Here is a 24,521-nt window from a genome sequence, read left to right as displayed (position 1 = left end):
TGAAGTCATTCACAGAACCTGGTACGGACACTACCAAGGGCACTGTCACTTTAAATCTTTAGGCAGTACCCATACCATGCATGTACCGGTGCCTTCCTACCTGATGTCAGCTCACAGAACAATCAGTTCAGTAACAAAGCTAAGAAGAAAACTAGGGATGGTGGGTGAGTTGTGAGAATGCATGCCTGCTGACTTCAGGGACACCTAACCTTGCTTTTTCCAAGGACAAGCAGGCATAATGTTCTCATATGTGGGACTCCCAAGCTGCCAGGATTGTGATACTGGCTGAGGATAATCTATCTATCTTCTATCTAATATAATAAAATGCTAAGCGCGCATGCGCACTCTTACCGCGTGTTCCCTGATCCGTATGTCCGTGTCCGGCAAGAGTGCGTATGCACGCTTAAAATGACCCCACGCTCACGGCAGCAGAACCCAAATAGCGGCCCGGGAAGAGAAGTGCTGACCAAAAAGACTCCTTTGCCGGCTCCTCACTCACTCCGTAAGTTTTTTTTGCAGTCTGACCCGCCAATCCCTTCTCGACGTCTGACCGGCTCACTTAGTCCTTTGCCGCCCCCCCCTTCCCTTCCTGCGGTCCCGACTACAAACCTGCCGAGTCCAGCAGCGTCTGCAGCACTCTACACACGCTGCTTTGGGGCCTTCTACTGCTCTGATTTACTCTGCCGCGTCTCTGATGATGTCATCAGTGCCAGGCCATTATCCACCACATGCTCTGTTCTGCCTTGAGAGAGAGAGACTAGATGGGCCTGAGCCAAGACAGGGCCCACCCATAGCTACAGTCATATGAAAAAATTAGGACACCCCATGAAATATTAAGTTCTTTCTTAAGAAATGTTAAAAAAAAAATTTGACATCGATGTTATCTCTGGAAAAGAAAGTGATGTAATTGCAGGTAAACAAAAATTATCCTTGATTTACTCATGAAACAAAAGATATCTACAAAAATGTGTATTCTAACCGAGGAATAAATTAGGATACCCCCACATAGTATCCCACTTAAAGTGGTTCAAATCACACACACAAGTGTATCACATTAGGTGCACATGATTAGAACATCGTTACTCGGCATTTTGAAGGAGGTTTGCCTTACTTAAACCTCAGACATTTAGTTTGGTGTGCTCATGACTGCTGCGGTGAGAGTGAACACCATGGTGAGATCAAAAGAGCTATCTGAAACCTTCAGAAAGAAGATTGTAACAGCTTATAAGGGTAAGGGATTTAAAAAGATCTCGAAAGAATTTGACATTAGCCATTCCACAGTCCAGAAAATAGTGTACAAGTGGAGGACTTTCCAAACAATTGCCAACTTGCCTAGGTCTGGCTGTCCAAGGAAGTTGACCCCCAGAGCAGACTGCAAGATGCTAAAAGAAGTCTCCAAAAACCCTAAAATGTCATCACGGGACCTACAGCAGGCTCTTGCTACTGTTGAAGTGAAAGTGCAAGCCTCTACAATCAGAAAGACTGCACAAATTTAACTTGCATGGGAGGTGTGCAAGGAGGAAATCTTTGCTCTCTAAGAGAAACATCAAGGCCAGACTGAAGTTTGCCAGAGAGAATGTAGACAAAAAGGACTTCAGAAATAGTGTTCTAAAATTGAATTGTATGGACACAAGAAGAGAGGACATGTTTGACATACACCAAATACAGCATTACAGGAAAAGAACCTCATACCAACTGTGAAGCATGGCGGTGGAAGTGTCATGGTTTGGAGATGCTTTGCTGCTGCAGGACCTGGCCAGCTCACCATCACTGAATCCACCTTGAATTCTACCATGTATCAGAGGGTGCTTGATGAACATGAGACTATCTGTAAGAAAATTAAAGCTGAAGCGGAACTGGACCCTGCAACATGACAATGACCCAAAACATACTAGTAAATCTACCAAGGGCTGGCTGAAAACTAAAATGGAGAGTCCTAGAGTGGCCGAGCCAAAGCCCTGAACTTAATCCCATTGAGATGCTGAGGGGGTGATTTGAACCAGGCTGTACATGCAAGAAACCTCTCAAATATCGCACAGCTGAAAGAATTCTGCATTGAGGAGTGGGCTAAGCTTTCCTCAGACCAATGTCAGAGACTGGTAGATGGCTACAAGAAGCGTCTCACTGCAGTTATTTCAGCCAAAGGGGATAACACTAGCTATTAGGATGTAAGGTGTTCTAATTTATTCCTCAGTTAGAATATACATTTTTGTGGATATCTTTTAATGAGTAAATCAAGGAAAATGTTTGCTGTTTACCCGCAATTACATCACTTTCTTTTCCAGAGATAAATAAAAAAAATTAAAAAAAAGTTGTGACATAGATATGTGAACATTTCTTAAGAAAGAACTGAATATTTCATGGGGTGTCCTAATTTTTTCACATGACTGTACATCCCTGTTTCATGTGGAATAGGCCTTTCATGAAAGGGGAGCCAAGGGGTGAACAGAGAGGCTTTTTGTACAAGGAAGAGTGAAATACACCAATAGCACCGAGGTGTACTTGAACTGAATTGTTTTTTAGACCAGACTTAGAGAGGTGGAGAAGGTATTTCAATACAAATGGCAGTGGACAGGTGACATGTTCCAGAGAATGCAAAATAAACCAGCACAAAAATCTTCTCCATTTGATGCAGATACGGCACTGAATGGAAGGTTTTCTAGATGCTTCAATGACCATAGACACTGCAGCCAAGAAGGAAAAAGCATTTACTTGCTCAGTGAAAGAAGCCACGCTGTTAGTGATAAGGAGTGGGGGTTGGGATGAAGGAAGATCTCATATTCTGTGTCAACTGTGTTGAGTGGCTACGACTTGCAGTTTCTTGGTCGAGAGCTCTACGAAGAGTGGAAACCAAACCTAGCATGGCCAAAACAGTGCTATGAGTATCATGATGCCTCGATCTTGATGAAGTCTGAGTAGTTTCCCAATGAGAGGTACTGGAGAAAATGTGTATAGGAATCTGTCACCCAAGATAGAGGAAGACATATGATGCCATGCATCAGTGGTATTGAATTTAAAGCAGAATCTTGGAAGTTTGTTGTTGGGGAGAAGTGAAGAGATCTATGTCCAGAGTATCCCATGTAGAGAAAATTCAGACACAAGATTGATGTGCTGAGACCCCATTCGTGAGGCTGAAGGAGTCTGCTCTATTTGTCTGCCAAGACATTCTGCTTCCCTGCTAAGTAAACTGTTTTGAAAAGTATTCTGTGAGCGGTTGCCCAATTCCAAATCTCTATTGTATCTTTGCTAAGAGGACAAGATCCTGTGCCCCCTTGTTTGTTCAGGTAGAACATGACAACTTGATTATCTGTATGTATAAGGACTAACTGTTAGATAAGACAGTCCTGAAAAAAAGGGCTCAGAGTACTATAAGCTTCAAGTTTATTAGGATTTTATATACCGCCTATCAAGGTTATCTAAGCGGTTTTTACAATCAGGTACTCAAGCATTTTCCCTATCTGTCCCGGTGGGCTCACAATCTATTTAACGTACCTGGGGCTATGGAGGACTGAGTGACTTGCCCAGGGTCACAAGGAGCAGTGCAGGGTTTGAACCCACAACCCCAGGGTGCTAAGGCTGTAGATCCAACCACTGCACCACACACTCCTCCAAGGGCAACAACAACAACAACAAAAAAAAGACACTAACGAATCAAGTTGGTAAAATACAAGAACAAAGAAGTTATGAGGAAAATACTAAAAAAAAAAAGTATGGGAAGGCACAAAAAAGGAAGGCAAAAGTTTGGTGTGTTGAAGAGAAAACTGAACACACAGCTTTCTCAGCTCCACAGAAAAAGAACAGATGGTCCTGCGAGCTAACGTCGGGAGAGAAGTCACCAGTACATACACAGTAAGGGCACTGTCTAAAGATTTAAAGTGACAGTGCATTTGGTAGTGTCCATACTGGGTTCCGTGGATGACATCAGCCACAGGTGATTATTATGCCTGCATGTCCTTAGAGAAAGTATACTCCAAACTAGAGAATGGCACGGTGGCTGTTGCCTGCGGGTAGCCCACCAAAATGGGATGAAAAAATAAGTGGTTGCCACGGGTCCAGGGACAAGGCCATTCACCGCCCCGTGGAGCAGTGAATGGACTTGTCTCAGCAGTTAAATGAAGAACACACGCGGTCACTGATTGCACGGTCCAGCAGCCCCCTCTCTTCCTTCCTCTTGATCCCTGGCATCTCCCTCCCTTCCCCCCTCACCTTTGCTGGCGTTTCATTTTTCTTGTCTCTGAGGTGTTGTCCAAGCCTTTAAACAAGTGGAACGCGGCTGCTTAAAACTTCTCTGCTGACGCAACCGGAAACAGAAGTTGTGTCAGAGAAGAAGTTTAGGGCAGCCTCACGTGACTTGAAGAAAGGCTCGGGTAGCTTGGACTCTAAGATTAAAAAAATAAAAATCATCAGCGAAAGTGAGGCGATGTTGACAGTGGCACCCTGAAGCTACAGGAAGAGAGAAACGTTTGGAAGAGTTGGAGGGCTCAGGATAATCCCCACAGAGGATGCCTCAGCCAGGAAGAAGGCGAGTAGGGGAAGGGACGGGGGGCTTGGAAGAGAGCTGGGGAAACATTGGCAGTGTCTGGCTGGCTGGACAGAAAAACGGTCTTGTGGAGTTAGAGCAATGATCTGCGCGCTTTGGACAATGTGATAAACTGTGATGATAGATAAAGGCCCCCCAGACTCATCTAGTCTAATCTCCTTAGAAAGCTATTCAGTGCATCCACTAACCTTTCCATTAATACGTCTTGTTTATTTTTTTGTAAAAAATTTATTTTTAATGAGCTGGTTCAGGGGTTCAGTATAAAACTATTTGAGGCTTGTATGGATGAGATCAGATGTTTTTTGGGGGATGGGGCAGACAGGGACTGAGCTCGCGGGGACGGGAACAAATTTTTCCCCATGTCATTCTCTACTTCAAACCCCTAATAACTTGTTATACAAAAAAAATTTCAAAAAGTATCATTTCAATCACATTATTCCATGGTGGCACATACATCAAAACAATGCTGGAAACCAGCAGTTTTCCTTTTCAAGATTGATGTAAAATTCTAAACCTGAGGGACAGGGCAGCCAAAGATGAGTCCTTCAAGATCCATCAACATTTCAAGTCTCGAAAAAAACCTAACATAGTCCTTTTATCAATTTCCATATCTATAACCATTTTTTCATCAATGACTTAGTTACCGCATGCAAAGCACCTTGCCATTAAAATCCTTCCCCACCAAAATAACCCATATTTTACCTCATTCTACTTGACTTAAAACCATCAGAGATCTGAAACCCATGGTCATCACCCTTCTCCTAGCTCTTCCACCTTGTGCTGAAAACTGAAGTGTTTCAATCTGAAGAGAGGCCAGGTCTTGTGCAGTAGACAGAATATAACCACAGTGAAAAAAATATGGCTTATGTTTTATCATGAAATGCTGGACTTACTTGTGAAACTATTTTAAAAAATGATATACTTTTATTTCCTGTAGTTCTAACGCACTTTGATACAGCCTCATAACTCAAATCCTGTCTGGCCAGAACAGGTACACACCATGAAAACAGTACATCTGATCCTGGTAAGGAAAGATGTTACCCATTACTGGATGAAAGATGTGTCTTGTGGCAAAGATACGATCTGCCAGAAGTAAATTTAAAACTTCAATGCAAAATTCTTCTGCATATCAAGTAGAATTACTTTCTAGATATCCCATAAGAATCAGTTTCTAGACTGGAAATTCCAGTGTAAGTGCATGCTCTTGGAGAGTAGCAAGAAATAAGAACATCACCTGTTGTACCTGGCTGAATGCTTATTGATCTTCCCAGCTGCAATGGCGACATCATCTTGATTGTTAATTTTGCTAGATAAATGGCTTCATATTCCTAACATATATATATAATATTAAAAAGGTGTAACAAATCTGTCAAATTATACATGTACAGTGTAATTACATGCAATTGATAGCTTACGATGCAAAAATCTCTCAGCCTTCATCTTTAGTGTTTGCTCAAACAATTCTCACACTAGTTTTCACAGATAGCAAAGTTACTTACCGTTAACAGGTGTTATCTGGGACAGCAGGCAGATATTCTCACATGTGGGTGACATCATCCACGAATCCCTGGTACGGACAGTATTAAAAAAAATGTACTATCACTAAGTTTTAAGAAACTTTGTGACTGCCCTAACCGCGCATGTGTGAGTGTCTTCCTGCCTGACATATGCTCATGGTACCTCAGTTCAGTAAGCAAGCTAAGAAGCCAACCAGGGGAGACGGGTGGGTTGTGAGAATATCTACCTGCTGTCTCGGATAACACCTGTTATGGTAAGTAACTGTGCTTTATCCTAGGACAAGCAGGCAGCATATTCTCACATGTTGGACTCCCTAGCTTACTGGCCATTAAGAGAATAAATTTTGTAATACTACTTGGCCAAAGTGACCGTCCCGTCTGGAAAAAGATTCCAGACAGTAGGGATATGTGAACATATGAACTAAGGACCAAACAGATGCTTTGAAGATATAATCTATAGGAGTGGAACTTAAGAATGCAACTGAAGCTGCTATAGCTCGGGCCTTATGTGCTGTTACATGACCCCCGAGCTGCAGCCCAGCCTGAGCATAGCAGAAGGCAATAATGCCACCAACTATGTAAATTAGTTCTCTTGGTTATAAGCAAGGCCAAGTATTAGGACCAAAGGAAATAAATTTAGGAGATGTTCTATATGGCTTTGTCTGTTGTAAATAAGACTCCAAGGTTTGTTTATAGTCCAGAGTATGAAGATCTATTTCTCCAGGGTGAGAATGAGGCTTGGGAAAGAAAACTGGAAGCACAATCGATTGATTCAGATGAAATTCCATGACTACTTTTGGCAAGAAATTTAGGATGGGAGCAGAGAACCACCTTATCCTGATGCAAAGCATAAAAAGAGGGTTCGACACCAACAAGTGAAGTCTACTCACCCGACGTGCAGAAGTGATGGCAAGTTACAATATCACTGCCCAAGTGAGATAGTTAAAATGAGCAGAAAACACTGGCTCAAATGGAGGTTTCATCAGTCTGGTGAGATCATTAAGATCCCAAACCGTTGGAGGCGGTTTGATATTCAAAAGTTCTTTCATATTCCTGGAAAGAAGAGGATGAGCAGTCAGAGAATTATTATTGACTGGGACATGGAAAGTACTGATAGCCCTAAGGTGAACTCTAACTGAAGTGGTTTTAAGACCTCAATTGGATAGATGGAGAAAGTAATCCAACATTGAAGACATGGAGAGGGATGAAGCATACACCACGATTAAAATGTGTCCACTTCTACTAAGAGAACATGGATTGTAGATGCCATGTGAACCAACAGTAACATCCTTCTTCTGGCTAATATGGATGGAAGATGATAGTCTTGAGTGCAAAGTCGAAGCAAATCGATCTGTCTTTGCCGAGTTAGGAATGCCCTGAGGTGAATCATGACAAGCAGGGCCCTTATGAACTTTAGGAGTTTGAGAGGGTTGAAGTTAAGATTTTGGAAAAGCCACTTCGAACCCTTAATGCTGAAGAAAACAGTATGGTGACTTTGCGGGACCCTTGAGCTCAAAGTTACTGCCAGAACTATCAGGCACTTGGTGAACACTTAGAGAGGAGGCTAGGCTGAAGGGCAGAACTTTGTAGCAAAAATGTTGATGGGCTATTCAAAACCACAGAAACTTTCCATGAGTCAAATTAAGTGATATATTTCACCTAAAATCCAAGAAAGAGTCTCTGCTTGTTTGGCTGACATTGCTGCCTGGATGTCCTGCCGTCATCTGAAACTAAATATGTCCAAGACTGAACTGCTACTCTTTCCTCCTAAACCCTCTGCTCTTCCTCCTCCATCTCTGTAAATAATACTGTCATTGTTCCAGTCTCCTCTGCTCGCAACCTTGGAGTGGTCTTTGATTGACCTCTCATTTTCTACATATATCCAACAAGCTGCTAAGACCTGTCTCTTCTATCGCTTCAATATCACCAAAATTCGCCCTTTCCTCTCTGAGCACACACCAACTAGACCCTTGTTCAAGTTCTTGTAACCTCACGCTTAGATTACTGTAATCTACTCCTAACTGGCATCCCTCAGTGTCGCCTCTCCTCCTTGCAATCTGTGTAAAACTCTGTTGCGTGACTCATCTTCTACCAACCTCACTGCGCTCAAGTCACTCCTCTCCTTAAGTTACTTCACTGACTCCCTATCTGCCATCGCATACAGGTCAAGATCTGCCATCGCATACAGGTCAAATGTCTTCATTCTGCTGCCCCTCAATATCTCTCCTTATACACCTCCCAGAGAACCCTGTTCCTCAGTTAAGTCATCTTAGCGTTACCCTTCTCCTCTACTGCCAATTCGAGACTTCGTTCCTTTCATCTAGCTGCCCCCCTATGCCTGGAATAAATTACCCAAGTTTGTACGTCAAGCCCCTTCCCTTGTTTAAAAGCAGACTGAAAACCCACCTTTCTGATATAGCTTTCAATCCTTAACCCTACTCTTCTGTCCTCCAACCCAGCCCGCTGATTAACTGTTCCCCTTAGCTGTATCCATGACATCCTGTTTGTCTGTCTTGCCTGTTTAAATTGTAAGCTCTTTCGAGCAGGGACTGTTTTCTTACTCTTTGTGACTCTGTGCAGAGTTGCGTGCGTCTGGTAGTGCTATAGAAATAATTAGTAGTAGTAGTAGTATATCTAGAGAGCATAGCTAATCGTTTTGAGGTAAGAGTAGATATAAGTTCTCAGAAATAAGATTTGAACTTTTCTTGAACTAGAAATTTGGACACAGATTCCATTATCTTCAGAATAAGAAATACCTGAAGCAGAACCCCTGATTTTTCAGAGAAGGGGGTACTACCTCCTTGACATGGTTGAAGCAGAGTCTCTATGTCCCGAAGAAGAAGGGATGTCCTGAGTGATAAAAGAGAACTCTCTTGGATGATTTGGAGGTATGGTCACAAATGAAATATAGTAACCATCCTTGATAACTGAGAAAACTCAGAAGTTGGTTATTATCGAAACCAATGTTGGTGGCAAAAATGAAGATGACCGCCAATTGGCCGAGTGACTTAAGAGGGAGAAACAGCAGCTATGGCTTGTCCAAAATACGGCACAAGAATTGAGAAGGCTTGAGAAGCTGCCTTTGAACTTATTGAGATTTGTGTTATTTTTGTTTCTTTTGTGGTAGTGGTCCAGAAGCAGAAGATGCAGAAGCATATCACCGCTGATATGAATAGGAATGTTTAGCAGAGTGCTTTGAAGCATGAGGCTTAGACTTTGTGCTGTTCAAAGAATTCCAATTCTGTTCATATTGTGCCAAAAAGCTCTTCCCTAAACATGGAATATTGGCTAATCTATATTGGAGATTGATGTCCATATCAGATACTCTTAGCCAAGCTAAGTGTCTTATAGCCACTGACATAGCAGATGCTCTAAATGACAACTCAAAAGCATTATAGGCTGACCTTGCTATATATGTTCTGGTCTTTGAAAGTGCTTTAATATTTTGCTCATATTCTGCAAGATGCTCTGATGGAATATATTGTTCAAAGTCAGGTAATTTTGCCACCAGTTGTTTTAAATACAAAGACATATAAAATCTAATTAAAGGATCCTGCTCACCAGCATAGAATTTTCATAAAGGCGACATCAAAATGATCCATAGTACGGCCTTCACGCCCTGGCGGTGCTGAGGCAGACATTCTTGTAATGAAATTTTTTTTAAGGGCAGATTCCACAAGTAATGATTGATGTTAAGTTGTGGTCTATCAAATCCTGGACAACAGATTCTGTAAATGGAATCTAGTCGTCTTGGAGCTACCATGATAAAAAGTGTTTCCCAATTTTTAAGAATCGTCTCTTGAAAAATGCCATGCAACGGTAACTTAGAAACATAGAAATATGATGGCAGATAAAAGGCCAAATGGCCCATCTAGTTTGCCCATCTGCAGTAACCATTATCTCTCTTTCTCCCAGAGAGATCCCATGTGCCTATCCCAGGCCCTCTTGAATTCAGACATAGTCTGTCTCATCACCTCTTCCGGGAGCCTGTTTCATGCATCTTCCACCCTTTCTGTAAAAAAAGTATTTCCTTAGATTACTCCAGAGCCTATCACCTTTTAATTTCATCCTATGCCCTCTCATTGCAGAATTTCCTTTCAAATGAAAAGAGACTTGACTCATGTGCACTTACATTACATAAGTATTTAAACATCTATCATATCTCCCCTCTTACGCTTTTCCATCCTTTTTATATCTTTTTGAAAGTGCTGCCTCCAGAATTCTAAATGAGGTCTCACCAAAATCTTATACAAGGGCATCAATACTTCCTTTTTCCTACTTGTCATACCTCTCCCTATGCAACCTAGCATCCTCTAGCTTTCACCCTCACCTTTCCAACCTGTTTGGCCACCTTAAGATCATCACATACAAGTCCCACTCTTCTGTTGTGCACATAAGTTCTTCACCCCTTAAACTGTACCATTCCCTCGGGTTTTTGCAGCCCAAATGCATAACCAGCCAGATATTAACTTGATGGTTGGTATATCAAAATTAATAAAACTTGAAACTTGAAACCTTGGGAGGTTCAGTATAGTCCAAGGCATCCAAATATTCAGCACTTGGTCCAGTGTCACCTTCCAGCAAGATAGGTAAGTCTTTGCCCATCTGTCTAATATATCTGGAAAAGATCTTCTGGGAGGTGTTTTCCGTAGTGACGGTTCTGAAAGTATAACCACTTCCAATATCACAGCTCTAACTCTTTATCCTAACTTAGTTAATTAAGAATCTCTATTGCCGCTCTCTATTACCCCAACCAGCAATGTTAAATAACAACTCAAAAAAATATAAAGAAAGTTACTTATCTTGTATGCTGGTCGGTGGCTTATTGATTGTGCTGTAGGCAACCATAGATCACTGAGTAAAGTGCTTGTGCTCAAAAGTGTTCTAATTAAAAATACTGAATGCCATCTCTAGAACCCCCGATCCGACTTGAGTTTTGCACTCTTTCTCAGGAGGGGTCATTACTGTTGGCGTTTTCTACCTCTGAAGGCAAGAAGTCTGGATCACAGAGGAGCGCTATCAACTACTCCTCCCCTTTTATGTGCTATACTTCCTCCCGGAAATGATGTTATTCTGAAAGAAAACCTAAAGCTGGAACCAATCTTCAATGCCGCCAATTGCTGATCTGAGGCCGGGGCTAACGGATAATGAGGAATCAGGGAGTCTGCTGAGCCAGGGAGTAGCGGGGTCTGAAAGTATGCCATAAGACTCAGTCAGATAAAGTTAGTGCACACTCTGAATCAGATTGTCAAACAGAGAAAAATCCTGGAGGTATGTATTGAGGAGAACAATGTCTCTGGGAAAATTTATGACATCGTTGGTATCGATCCGATGAAGAGGATCGATGAGTATCCCTTTTTTGCTTCGAACCATGAGATCAATTTGATGAAGACTGACGCCTTAGCGTTAAACGTCATGGTGAAGAAGAGCTTTGATGCTTCAAGGTAGTGGATCAATGTCTCGATGGAAGATGTCGATAAGATGAGCTAGAACCTCGATGTGAAGATCGAAGCCTGGAGGTAGATTTTCATTTAGGTGGGGAATGACGATGCCTCTCAGAAGATCCATGTGAAATAGTTTGATGCTTTGATAGAGAGCTGACATCGGAACCTTGAGGCTTCTTAGTGCTATGCTTAGGCTGGGCCGGTACCGAGGGAGTCGATGTTAGCACCAGCATGCAGTGCAATTTTAATATATTACTGAGCTCTCGCTGGAAGAACTCAGAGTTTCTCCCTAAAAGTATGCATCGGTACTGATGGCTCATCAGCCAGTACCATCGGTGCAGCAGGTTGTCTTGGAGTAGGTGACCTCAATGAGGATGTACAACATGAAGAGATAACCTGCAAAGCTGGAGAATGGTGGCGTAGTTGTTCGGCCTGCATCAAGGGACTCAATGCTGTAGAGGCCTGTGACGCTTGCTGAGAATGCACCAGTATCGATGGCTCAACAGTCAGTAAGTACCCTTGGTGCAGCAGGTTGCCTTGAAGCAGGTGACCTCGAGGAGGATGCACACCCTGAAGGAGAAACAACCTGCGAAGCTGGAGAACAATGGCGTCGATGTTTGGTCTGCATCAAGAGGCTTGATGCTGTCAAGACCTTCGATGCATGCTGGGAAGTGGATAGCTTCCCCGATGCTATATGTTCTTGTGATGTTGACGTTGATGCAGGAGTTTTCGATGGTGATGGCTCTGAAGATCTGAAGGTGGCCATGGTCGAGCCGAAAAGCTTCTCCTGTTGAATGCGATGGGCCTTGATGGAGTGCTATTGTATGGTGGAACACCGAGCACAAGATTCAACTCGGTGCTTAGGGCCCAAACACTGTAGACACCAATTATGAGGGTCGGTGCCAAATAGGGTGCCGATACCTACAGCACTTTTTAAAACCCATCGACTGTTTCAACATGAAAAAAGAGTCAGCGAGATTAAACTTAGTGTTTAAAACTAAAGAGAGTCTCGCCGAGGAAAAATCCCGAGGCCGAAGCCTGAGTTTCAAGAAAAAAGAGAAAAACGTAAAAGCAGGAAGGCAACACAGACTGAACAGAGTCCAGTCAAAAAATACTTTGCTTCATGGAAAACAAAGAACTGAGGTACTGCAAGCCGCCCTACATCGGGAAGGCATTTGCACATGCACAGTACGGGCAGTTGCAAAGTTTCTTAAAACTTAAAGTGACAGTACACTTTTAATACTGTCCTTACCGTGGTTCCGTGGATGACATCACCCACATGTGAGTATGCTGTCTGCTTGTCCTAGGATAATAGGTTTTTACCTGAATAATCTTATTAATCCTCTCAGGAGTCCGTACGGCCCACCCTTGATCACCAAACATAACAGAAAGAGTATTATCTATGTAAGAACCTAATCTTATTCTGTTATATCCATTCAGGAGTCCGTACGTATGTGACATACCAAAGCAATGGTCAACATCTAGGGAGGGATAGAAGACTCTGCCCACAAGCCTGATAGCCCAAAAGCAGTATCCTCTAAAGCAGGGGGGCTGTTGCCAAGACAAACAGAAGGGCTGCAAACTGGAAATGCTGTTGAAGTTATGTGAAACCTCAAATATTTTGTGTGGCCCAGAAAAATGGGAATATTCAGAGATGCCTCCATGAGGTCCAGGGACGTCAGAAATTCTCCAGGAATTACAGCTGCAATGACCAAATGGGCCATTTCTATGTGGAAATGGAGAACTTTCAGAAAGGCATTCATTGTCTTGAGATCCAAGATGAGCCTCCAGTCCTCTGTACCTTTCTTGGGCACAATGAAGTATCTAGAATATCTGCCTGAGCCCAAGTCTACATCGGGGACAGGTTCTATGGTCCGAATGTCCAGAAGTCTTTGAAGTGTGACCCCGACTGGTCTCCTTCTCCAGCCATCTGGTCAGAGAGTTTCTTAGATCCAGAGGAAGCAATAAAACTTGATCTTGTAACCCACTTGGATGATATTCAACACCCATTGTTCTGAGGAAATTTTCTACCACTCCCCCCGAAACACTGACAATGCCCCCCCCAATATGGAAGGTGGGTGTGGCCGCTCACCTGGCGTCATCAGGACTTTTTGGAGGGAGGGTTGCCACAAGCCCCTGAGGACTGCTGGCCTCTGGAGCTATTGAATCGCCGTCTATAACCCTGAAAATTGTATAGTCTACTTTCCGGCAGAGGCTTAGGAAGTGATCTGCTACACTGGCCATAAGGTCATCAAGAATCGAAAAGAAAAAACAAAACTAAGCAGAGCAGATCAGAACACCTTTGCACAGTTCGATTGCAGTAAAAAACCTGAAAGGGGACTGAGCTCCGCCTCCATGAGGAGGTGAGCTGAAAGCTATAAGCATTCTCATTTCTGCATGTCCAGTATGTGGAAACAGATTGATCATCATATGTATGGATTCCCAAGTGAATATAAGAAATGGCCTTAGTTAGGGGAAAAAAAACCCAATTTGAAGAATCTTATGTTGCTGGTTTCCTAGTAAGAAAACTATTCTAGCAACACTTATCATGAGAAACATTGGACCACAACTTGGACAAACTGGAATGCTACAATAGTTCCACATCTATTTGTTAACTTAATTCATTCAATGAGCCTAATTAGATGCGCTCTAATGACTCAAGTTTTTTGCTACATTTACTACTGAATTACTTCTAGTTCTCAAGTTTCAAGTTTATTGTATATTTGATTAATCGCTTACTCATATTTCTAAGCAATGAGGACTGTAGTGGTAATTCTGAACTACTAGACATATAACGTGGGGCAGCTAGGCAAACATGTCCTTTACTAGTACAGGATGCTAAACCAATAGTATCCACTCAAAGCAAAAATGTTTTAGCAATGCAGCTCTCATTGCACAAAGAACAGTAAGCTTCATCCTTGATTACAACATAAGATAGTCTAGGTGCCAGATTATGCATCTGATAACCCCACCACAATCACATACCATATTACATTACTTATGCTGCTATATCTTGGAAGCTCAATCCAGGCTAAAACATTGAATACTTGCTATACATGTGAGCCTAAAGAAAATTGAGAAGTCTCCAGAGTGACACAGCAGCTGGATAGAGACTCCCCCACCCCTAAAAAGGCAAAATGTTAAGATAATTTCTTATAATTGTTACATCTTAAAAAGGATTTCAGCCTATAACTTTAGATTGACCACTGAAGTACTGCTTCAAGAGGAAAAGAACGTACCTGAAGTTGATGGACAAATCCAGCATTAGGATTAATACAGAATCTTCTTTCTTGAACATAGGTAAATGCATCCCTTGACAAAAAACACAACTGCAATTATCCAGCTGTTATGCTATATCTTAAATCATTATCAATGTAAAAGTAACTAGCCCAAATAAGCACTTCTGTGCTGCAATGATTAATACAAATATCCTTTTTGGCAGCCCTCAAACCTATATCAAATAACTTATTTTTCACTTTAAAGCAGATTTGTCAGAATGCCACCACCAGCCATATACCGTATTTTTCGCTCCATATGACACACCCTAGATTTAGAGCAGGGGTGTCAAAGTCGGTCCTCGAGGGCCGGAATCCAGTCGGGTTTTCTGGATTTCCCCAATGAATATGCATTGAAAGCAGTGCATGCAAATAGATCTCATGCAGATTCATTGGGGAAATCCTGAAAACCCGACTGGATTCCGGCCCTCGAGGACCGACTTTGACACCTGTGATTTAGAGGAAGAAAACAAGAAAGAAAACATTCTGAACCCAGGCTCTGCACCCTGCCCCCTCACTCTCTGCCAGGCTCTGCTCCCTGTCCCCAGTACCTTTTTAAAACACCGCCCTCCCCCTCCCCAAACATGAACTTAAGATGGATGTCATTTACACACACACTAATCAGCAGTGTCCAGTATCTCATGGGAAGACATTTGTTAGCTCTCCTTCAGCATATTTGGATCCAATAAAAGGGAAGACAACTGCTCATCTAAGGCAGGCACCAGAAAAGGAATAATAGAAACAAACAATCTTATGTTCTGTACCTCCACAGTGCGGATCTTGACTCCTCCTGGCACAGACACTGTGGAGCGAAAACTGCAGAAAGACAGATAAACAGACAAACTTGAAGCCCCAGACATTCATCATTAGCACTGCCACAAACTGCTGCCTGAACTTGCAAAACAAATGCAGCCCCATAATCCTGGAACACGCCACTTGATACAGTTCAAAGACCAGCAGGGCAGAGAGAGGCAGCCACCTCTTTAAAGATGAGCAGCAGCAGCAAGCGACACAACCAGAGAGGAGGTGCAACCTGCCTGGCAACTGCAACCCTCCACCTGCTTCAGAGAACCCCGTGAGCAGCATGACAAGGACAAAAACCTCGCCTGCTCCCACTCCCTCATACTGCATCCACTTTCCTAGCAATAAATATCAGGTTAATGATGGGGAATCCGCAGCAGAGACCATCGTGCACCACGCTCCACCTGCTGCAGCTCCAAATCCCTTTCCAGCCCCTCGCCCCGGCACGGATCCGTTCCGAGAACCTCCTCTGACGGCTGCTGAACATGGGACATCCCTCTCACGCATCTGTTTCCACTCCAGCGCCTTTATAGAGTTCTTTGGCTCCGTCAAGGTGGATAACCTCCCCAAGCTTTTCCTCAGTATGACTCTAGCATCCTTCCCCTTCTATTCATGGAAGGAAGGAGCGGTCTTGGGGGAGCCACAGTCCAGCAGTCCATGCGCTGTTCTGCAGCATACCCGCTGCCCTAGTCATCCAGCCATCCCCCTCTCTGAGCAGTGCGCATAATGCGAAATCCTGGGGCCGCACGCCACTTCCACCAGGGTCAGTCTTGCATGCGCAGGGGAGGCAGCGGGCGAGGACTGGATGGCGGGGGCCACCAGGAAGAGAAAGGCCTAGGCGAAGAGCCAGGACTCGTGACAGGTATCAAAGGCCTAGGAGCTTGAGTGGAAACGGCTCTGCCAGTGGGTGGGTGGGCTGTTGTAGCTGGCTGCTGAGCAACCAACCAGAACGGGGGGGATGGTCCTTCTATGCGCTCAGCACTGTGGGAGTGTGGAAGGCTGCCGGTGGAAGAACTGGATTACAAAAATGTACCGGGGGGGGAGGGCGGCGGCGCAAATTCACTCCATAAGACGCAGCCTTATTTCCACCCACTTTTTTGGGGGGGAAAAGTGTGTCTTATGGAGCGAAAAATACGGTAATACTTCAACTGGCTGCGTGTATCACTCAAGGCATATATTCATTATCCAATCTGCTTTTACTATATATATATTTTTTAACTTATTTTTATAAATATCATTTTTTTGTTTTTATAATCAAATTCACTCTTAAAATGCTACCTCTTCGGTTAGTTATAATAATTCATGTGAAAAAAACAAAACAATTTAGCTCAAAGCCTTTTACTCTGGCTTGTGCTGTCAATGCATTAGTCTCGTGCCCTCTGCCCCCGACTCTCCTGTCCTCTGCCCTGCAGTGCAAAGATTCCCCGACTCAAAAAAAAAAAGTTTCAAGTGCGGTGAGCATGCGCAGACCATCTACAGGCAAAGTAGATGGCCTGCGCATGTGTCAGGATTCCTGGACAGTGATCCGGGCGGTCAGTTGGGGGTGTGATTCCGAACGCCCTCATTTGCATGAGGACGCTTAGTGAATCAGCCCTCCGGCCATGGATCGGATCGCTCACGGATCGGATCCAATCCACGGCTTTTGTGAATCTAGCCTTTAGTTTCCCTAATGCTTCTACAAAGAAAAGCACCTGTTTTTTGTTTTTGTAAGTAATGATTTCTCTTGCTCCTTTGAGCTTACACCTCAGCAGGATAGTGTCATTTACTACCAAACTAGAAGACTTCATTTGCGACTAAACAGAAGTTAAAGTTTCCAAACCTCTCCCCTAATTCTAGCTAGCCCATTCTTTGCAACAAAAATAATTGGCTTGGACCAAACACTGCAGTTCATACCATGGAATCTGTGGCTCTCCTCCCAGGTAGCATGAATGGTGCTTCTGAAGTATTCCCATACCACCTGAAGAGCAAACATCAGACTTGGAAACTGAATTCAGGTCTTGAGTCGCTGAACTGGCCCACAGAACATATAGCACCTCAATTTGATAAGAACTGACCTATGCCATCATATTTATTTATAAGATCATATGAATTTTTCTGATACACTTGTTGTAATATGCAAAACTGAATAAAGAATTGTTTTTTTTTTTAAAAGAACTGACCTATGGAATCATGCTGAAATTGTTTCTGAAAATATTCCTATGTGATAGTCTCTCTTTGCATTCTTCATTTGATTGACTCTTTATAACATCTTGCCATAGCTCAAAGTATTCCATCTTAAGAAAATGGATGTCTACTTTGCAAGAAAGATAAATAAAGCTCATCTGGTCTTTTAATATAGTTGTACCTGAGTTTTCTTACCTGTATTTTATACCAAATGTTTCCATAATATACGCAATAACTAAGGCAGCACTATAAGGGGAAAAAAAAATATGTTTAACCACTAATACTTAGCAAAAAAATATTTAGACCAAGATAATCACATTGCGTTTACCTCCTCGAAATCCCTGCATTTCCATGGACAAGAACCTTTCCTGTAAAAAAGCACAAGTGCTTGGTATTCACAAGCTTGCATATGAAGGGACTAGATATCAACTTATATGCACAAGCCTACCTGCAGATTTGTAACCTTCTTTAAAGTGACAGCTTCAACTGGTGGGGGGGGGGGAGAGAGAAACATATCCTAGAAACTGAAATATGAACAATACAAGTTGCAAAGAAAGAAAAATAAAGCCTTAACATTTCAGATTGTTACAAAGCCATGATCTATGGAGAGAGAGATTACAATAAAGTGACATTAAGAGCTAAATGCATAAAACACAGTCGTTAAGACTGTGCGAGTTGCTGTTGGCTGATTTTTGGGCCAGCTCAGGAACAGTGACTGATGTTCCAACAAGTTTCCATGCAAATGATTTGCACAGAGGCTCGCCATAATCCCGTTTGATCAGTTGCTGTGAAAGCAACTGAAAGAGACTGACATGTGCAGAGCCAGTTTGAGGAAGCCTGAACTGCTGAGTGGCAGGGGGAAGTCCCAAAGCAGTCTCCTGTCACTCAGCTGTTGGGGCTTTTTTCTTTTAATGGAAAAGATAATGTGGTGAGGTTTGGTGGCGGGTCAATCCGGTGGCAGGAGGAATGGCCATCCCTCCTGCTGATTTTAATTTTTCAATGAAGGGGCATGGTGAAGGGGAGAAGAGCAGGATGGCTCAAGGAGGAAGGAGGGTGTCCTGGAGTGGGGAGGAGGCAACCAGTGCCAGGAGGGAGTGGGTATCTGTACCCATTAAAAAAAAATTAAAGAAAGAAGGTATGGTATGTTATATTAATTTCAGGGATGAACTATGGGTAGGACAGGTAAGTGATAGGTTTTGACCAGTACCTTTTTTTGGATCACTAAAAGCGATCACTTTTTTTGTGCATGGGGAATCCATGTTAGAGCATCAAACGCTCTGCTAGTTTACATGGCATTTCAATATTAATGACCTTATTTGTGCTCCCTTCTTCCCTCCTTTGTCTCTCAAATTCATGCTCCCTCCCACCCATGTCCCAATGTGCCCTCTTCCCTCTCTCCATTCTGTGTCACAAGTTCATGCCCCCTCCCGCTGTAAGTACCTGTGTCCTGGTGGTGGCCTCCTCCTTCCTTCCAGGCAGCCGCATGTTTCTTCACAAAACCATGGGAGCAATTCCTACACGCGCCCATTGATGTCAAAGGGAAGGCTTCTGTGTCGGCTGCAGGCAGCATGTTGGAACCACTACCTGCAGCCTTGTGAAGTAACATGTGACTGCCTTAAAGGAAGTAGGAGGTTGCTGCCAGGACACAGGTGCACACCGAAGGAGCCCTGTAAGAGGTACTTCCATCCCCACGAGATCTCCATGACCCTAGGGGGAACCTCACAGGATTTCCGTTGGCCCTGATCCCATGCAAATTCTCTACATCAAAAAAAACCTCACAGCCAGATGAAAAAAAATTAAAAGAAAAATACCATCTCGCTTGTAGAGAGTAAAACAGGACAGCCCAGAGTGAAAGTAGGCAGAGCAGAATAATGTAAATGAGGTTCTCTACACCAGATCTCGCGATCAGAGATACACAACCCACAGGTTCAAGAATGATATGCCTATTGTACACTAGAATTGTGTTTTTCCTGCTGGTGGTATATTGTAGGCCTTAGTAAAGCTAAGTGGGTGGTGGCAGGTGTGCAGGCCAAAGCCAGGCCTAGCCTTAATAAGAGACCTTTTCGTCTTAGTTATTTGTTGGAGTTAATGGTACAATTGCTATAAACATGTTTTCTTGGTTTTGTTGTCAATGCTCAAAACACTAACTGTTTAGAATTCAATTGCTGGCGTTTGATTTGGACTATGGTGAGAACTGCCAGGATCTGGATGGACTAAGTTTACTCTTATGGGTGCTTATGGGTGGACGGTGTGTAGCTCCTTGGGAAGTCTCAGTCCACATGGATGGATGGGTGGTAGAGATGAAACTCAAGACTACAGGCAAGAAGCATTTCACTATGCTTTTAGATATCACTAGAATCTCAGACAAGAAATGAAGAGAAATGAAGGACAAGCCATCTGTTTTTTCTTTATAAAATTAAAAATTTAAGTTGGTTTAAAGACTGCTCCCACCACCCTTGCACTGGGGTGGCCTGAAGTTTGGAGAAAGGGAATGGGGGAGAGCAAGGAGCCAACAAAAGTTTGATCTGTGCATCTCCCTGCAACATCTCATTGCTTCTTACTCCTCAGAAGTGCCATTAGGCCAGGAAGTACAGCAGGCTATGCCAAGAGAGATACATACTACCTTAGAAGGTATTCTTACTATCCCTCCCCACTTCAGTCTCAGGCTACCCCATCTGGCCTTCAATATCTTTCTTTGGAAGGAAGGAAGTTAAGACTGTACAGAGGTATCCGAAAATAGTAACAAGGTGTCAATATTGTCTATAGTGAAAGGATACAGACACTCTGTGGTGCATTTCTCTGAGGAAAATCCCTGTTTAATGTCAAGTTTTCTTTTTTTTTTGCTTTTAATATTTGTTCCTTTGAACCCTGTTGTAAAGTACTGTACAAATCTTGATTCATAAGAATTTTGGTTGTCAGCTTTATGTAAATGCACTGTCCTGAAAAAGTGGTCACTGTAGACAGAATGGTTCTTTAGAAAAAGCAAAATATAATAAAAATATACTTTAGAAAAAACAAGCAGTTAAATACCTTCTGGGCAGTTCTAACTAAAAAGTGATTTCAGGCATAAACACAGCAAAGAACACCCTAAAAGCAAGTACCACCGAGGGGCTTGAACACCATTTCAATCCTTTTACTGCTGTAATAGTTAATATTTATGTATAAGTACCATATTTTCACGCATATAACGCGCATACGTGTACAACGCGCACACGGGTATGGTGCGCGGGAACAAGGAATTTATGTAAGAAAATTTTGGTATAGCGCGCCCACGCATATACCGCGCATGCTCCTGTAATGCCTATTCTATTGTGATGTGGTGTTTTCTGTCTTGCTGGTGCCCTCCTCCATCTATCTGCATCGTTCGCTGAAAACCGCGGGCAGCGGATCCTATGTGCCTCTTGCGGCTGACCCAAAAGTGTTCCTCTGACGTCACGATGTCAGAGGGAACGCTTCCCAGCCGCAGGAGGTGCATGGAAGCCGCTGCTGCGGCTTTCAGCGAATGCTGCAGGAAGATGGAGGAGGGCGCCAGCAAGACAGAAAACAATTATATAACGCGCTCACGCATATAACGCGCATGGTTATGCTCGGTTTGTAAAATCGTGTATAGCCCGCGCGTTATATGCGTGAAAATACGGTAATACAATTCTAAGCATCTACAGGCAATCATTTTGTAGTAATAGAAATAAATTTACCTCCAGTTTGTAAACTTCCATCTATAAATTCTTTTGTCTGGAAGGAAAATTGTTCCACAGTTATATGAATACACATATGCGCATTTCTTCACTTTTCTAATAAAAATGTTTACAATAAATGAAACGAAAAATACAATAGCAAGAGTAATTTATGTACAAAAGTAATTAAAACTAGAAGTGAGCTTTTGCAACTGTATACACGGCATCACAAGCACACTAACCACACATAGCATAGATCGGTGTTTTTCAACCTTTTTACACCTATGGACCGGCAGAAATAAAAGAATTATTCTGTGGACCGGTATCGGTCTGTGGACCGGCGGTTGAAGAACACTGGGCTAAGTCTTGGGCCTGACCCCGCACATCTCTACCCAATCTCCACCCCAGACCCCGCCCCCATAATAGTACTAATTCCACCTTGCACGTCCCGTGCCTCATCTGGAAGCCTTCCCTCTGACGTTGCAACGTCAGAGAGAAGGCTTCCGGTTCAGGCACAGGATGCCCGAAGGAGCCACTGCCCGTGGCTTTGTGCACTGAATCAGTTAGGAAGAGAGAGCTGGCTCGAAGATAACGCCGCATCGATCGCACCGTGGACCAGCGGTTGAAGAACACTGTTTTGGGCCTGATGCACGTGCTGGCCCTGTGGACCGGCAGGAAATTTCTGTGGACCGGCACTGGTCCATGGACCGGTGGTTGAAAAACACTGGCATAGACAATTATAAACTGTAAAGAAACAGCAATAATCTACACATTCTTTATCTTTCCCTACAGATTCAGATATTTGCAGCTCATCTTTAAATGAGCACTAACCAACTGTGGGCTAGCTTGAAAACGTTTCATACAAACAATGAAAATAATGCATTATACTGCCTTTCCTATGTATGGAATGCCAAAAAGATACTTCTGTCCTCTCAAGATGTATGCTAATACTCTGAATCTATCAGAAAATCAGATGCATATTTTTTATAATTTACCAGTTTATAATAGCAATGCCTTAACGCAATACAACATATCCTCAGTCTAAATGACTTCAGCTAGCAGGGCTGAAGTGTTCCTATAAACATACCCCCCCTACTTTGCAAAACAAAACAAAAACAAAAAAAAACCCCACACATCTGATTAGTAGTGCTGCCTGATTCAGCAAAAAAAAAAAAAATAATAATCAATTCGATTCAGCCTATTGAATTGGTTTTTCAATTCGATTTTCTTGCCCAATTGGGTGTTCTTATCAAACATCCTGGTGGGTTTATTTTATAGCTTCTTCACCCCCTTTGGCAACTCCTAACCACACTGACGCTGTGGTGTAAACAAAATAAAGAAACAAAAAGGACTTTTCCTCTCTCTGTTAAATCCTAGCTCACGTTTGCAGTCTAACACCAGCTCTGGAAGGATACACTTTTCAAATCTGACATATTGTAATCAAAGAACAGAAAATAAAATTATTTTTTCTACCTTTTGTTGTCTGGTCAATATTCAAATTTTGTTGGTCTCAGGCTCTGGTTGTCTTCTGATAACTTGCTTGCCAGGGTCTCCTTCTTTCTTCTTTCTCCCTGCTAACCATCCATCTTCTATCTCTGTCCTCCCCTTCTGTTTCGTTTCCCTTCCCTCCCCGGGAGGTCTGGCATCTTTCCTTTTTTTCGTCTCCATCCACAGATTCACCTTTTCGCAACTATCCTTTCATCCAGCATCTCTCCCTCCTTCCCCACCACCCCAGGGTCCACCATCTCTCCCTTCCCAACTACCCTCCTATCCAGTATCTCTTACCCCCCTCCACACCATCCCTTGTGTCCAATTTCTCTCCCTTTCTGTTCCTTCCCTCCCTAAATCCAATTGTCCATCATCTCTCTCCCTCTCCTCTATTTTTAGACCCATTATTTCTTCCCCCCTCAAAGTCCGGCATATGCATGTCTCTTAGAACATCCCCTTCCCTCCCTCCCTCCGTGTACTTCTACACCAGGGCCCCCCCTCCACTGAAGGTCTGTCCCTCTTAAAGGCCGGTGTACCCCCCCTTAAAGGCCTGCCTGCCTCTCCCTCCTGAAGGCCTGTCCCACCCCCACCCCGAAGGACTGCGTGTTCCCCCTGGCCTCCCACAGGTGTCCAGCTTCCCCCCATGGCCTTCCCGCACCGTTTACCTTATAGGAGCAGCCTGCAGACAAGATTGCGGTGCTAGAGATCTTTGCAAACTGCTTCGGAGCTATTTCCTCTGCCGCGGTCCCGCCCCTCCTCTGATGTCAGAGGCAGGATAATGGCGGAGAAACAGCTCTGAAGCAGTTTTCAAAGATCGCTAGCACTTGTCTGCAGACTGCTCCTCAAAGGTTAACGGTGCGGGGAAGCCGGGGTGGGAAGCTGGACGCCAGTGGGGAAACTGGACGATGGGGGGGACGGACCGAACAGCAGCACTTCCCGACTGACCCTCCCCCTCTAAAAAAGGTGCGGCAGCAGACGGCCAGCAAGAGCAGCACTGCCGCTCCTGCTTTAGGGAGCAAGGGTCAGCCGAATCGGGAAGCCAATTTTTTTGTTTGTTTTAAATTGATTCGAATCGATTCATCAGAAGTGAATCGGTGAACCGATTCGAATCGTGAATCGGGCAGCACTACTGATTAGCACAGGTGCCAACTGCATATCTTTCTCAATGCCTTATCCTTCCAAATCCTGAACCCACAAACTACGCTTGAGAAAGGACACCAACTTGACATCCCAGCCTTCATGACCCATCAACCATCCTCCCCAGAAATTCAAACACCTAATGGAACCTGGTCCCCATCCCTCTGGTCAGACCACTACACATACACCTTCAACATTAACTGGTCCAAGAACGAAACCATACCTAAACCCAAAAAAAATAACTTACACCTCACGCAAACACATCGACCCCTCCAATTTCTGGACAAAAATAGATGAAACAATCCAGGACTGTGACCCCAAGGACTTCATCTCACAGTGGAACAATCTGACTACCAACATCCTTGATGAACTAGCCCTACTACAAACCAAAACTAGAATCGGCAGATCAGATCAATGGTTTGACAATGAACTACTCCTACTTAAAAGACAATGCAGACGACTAGAAAGAAAATGGAGAAAAA

The 24,521-nt window shown here is 43.5% G+C and overlaps 1 protein-coding gene across 10 annotated transcripts in view; it reads right to left on the bottom strand.

The window, feature by feature from the left end:
* Positions 1-24,521, bottom strand: part of STYX (serine/threonine/tyrosine interacting protein) — a 142,297-nt gene that overhangs the window by 42,783 nt on the left and 74,993 nt on the right. For 4 of the 10 annotated variants that reach the window (XM_033952182.1, XM_033952177.1, XM_033952186.1 and 1 more), the window contains 6 exons: positions 21,436-21,472; positions 18,069-18,108; positions 17,936-17,986; positions 14,741-14,813; positions 5,775-5,868; positions 5,243-5,359 (listed from right to left, as the gene is read on the bottom strand). In XM_033952182.1, the coding sequence (XP_033808073.1) occupies positions 5,244-5,359; positions 5,775-5,868; positions 14,741-14,813; positions 17,936-17,986; positions 18,069-18,108; positions 21,436-21,472 (411 nt within the window). In that variant the 3' untranslated portion in view covers position 5,243. The remainder of the gene's footprint in view (positions 1-5,242; positions 5,360-5,774; positions 5,869-14,740; positions 14,814-17,935; positions 17,987-18,068; positions 18,109-21,435; positions 21,473-24,521) is intronic. The other 6 variants (XM_033952184.1, XM_033952180.1, XM_033952183.1 and 3 more) reach the window with 4 other exon arrangements.

This window comes from Geotrypetes seraphini, chromosome 7, assembly GCF_902459505.1.
Source record: "Geotrypetes seraphini chromosome 7, aGeoSer1.1, whole genome shotgun sequence".
Classification (NCBI taxonomy): domain Eukaryota; kingdom Metazoa; phylum Chordata; class Amphibia; order Gymnophiona; family Dermophiidae; genus Geotrypetes; species Geotrypetes seraphini.
The sequence above is the reverse complement of the archived record's forward strand: the minus strand, read 5'-3'. Positions and strand labels throughout refer to the sequence as shown.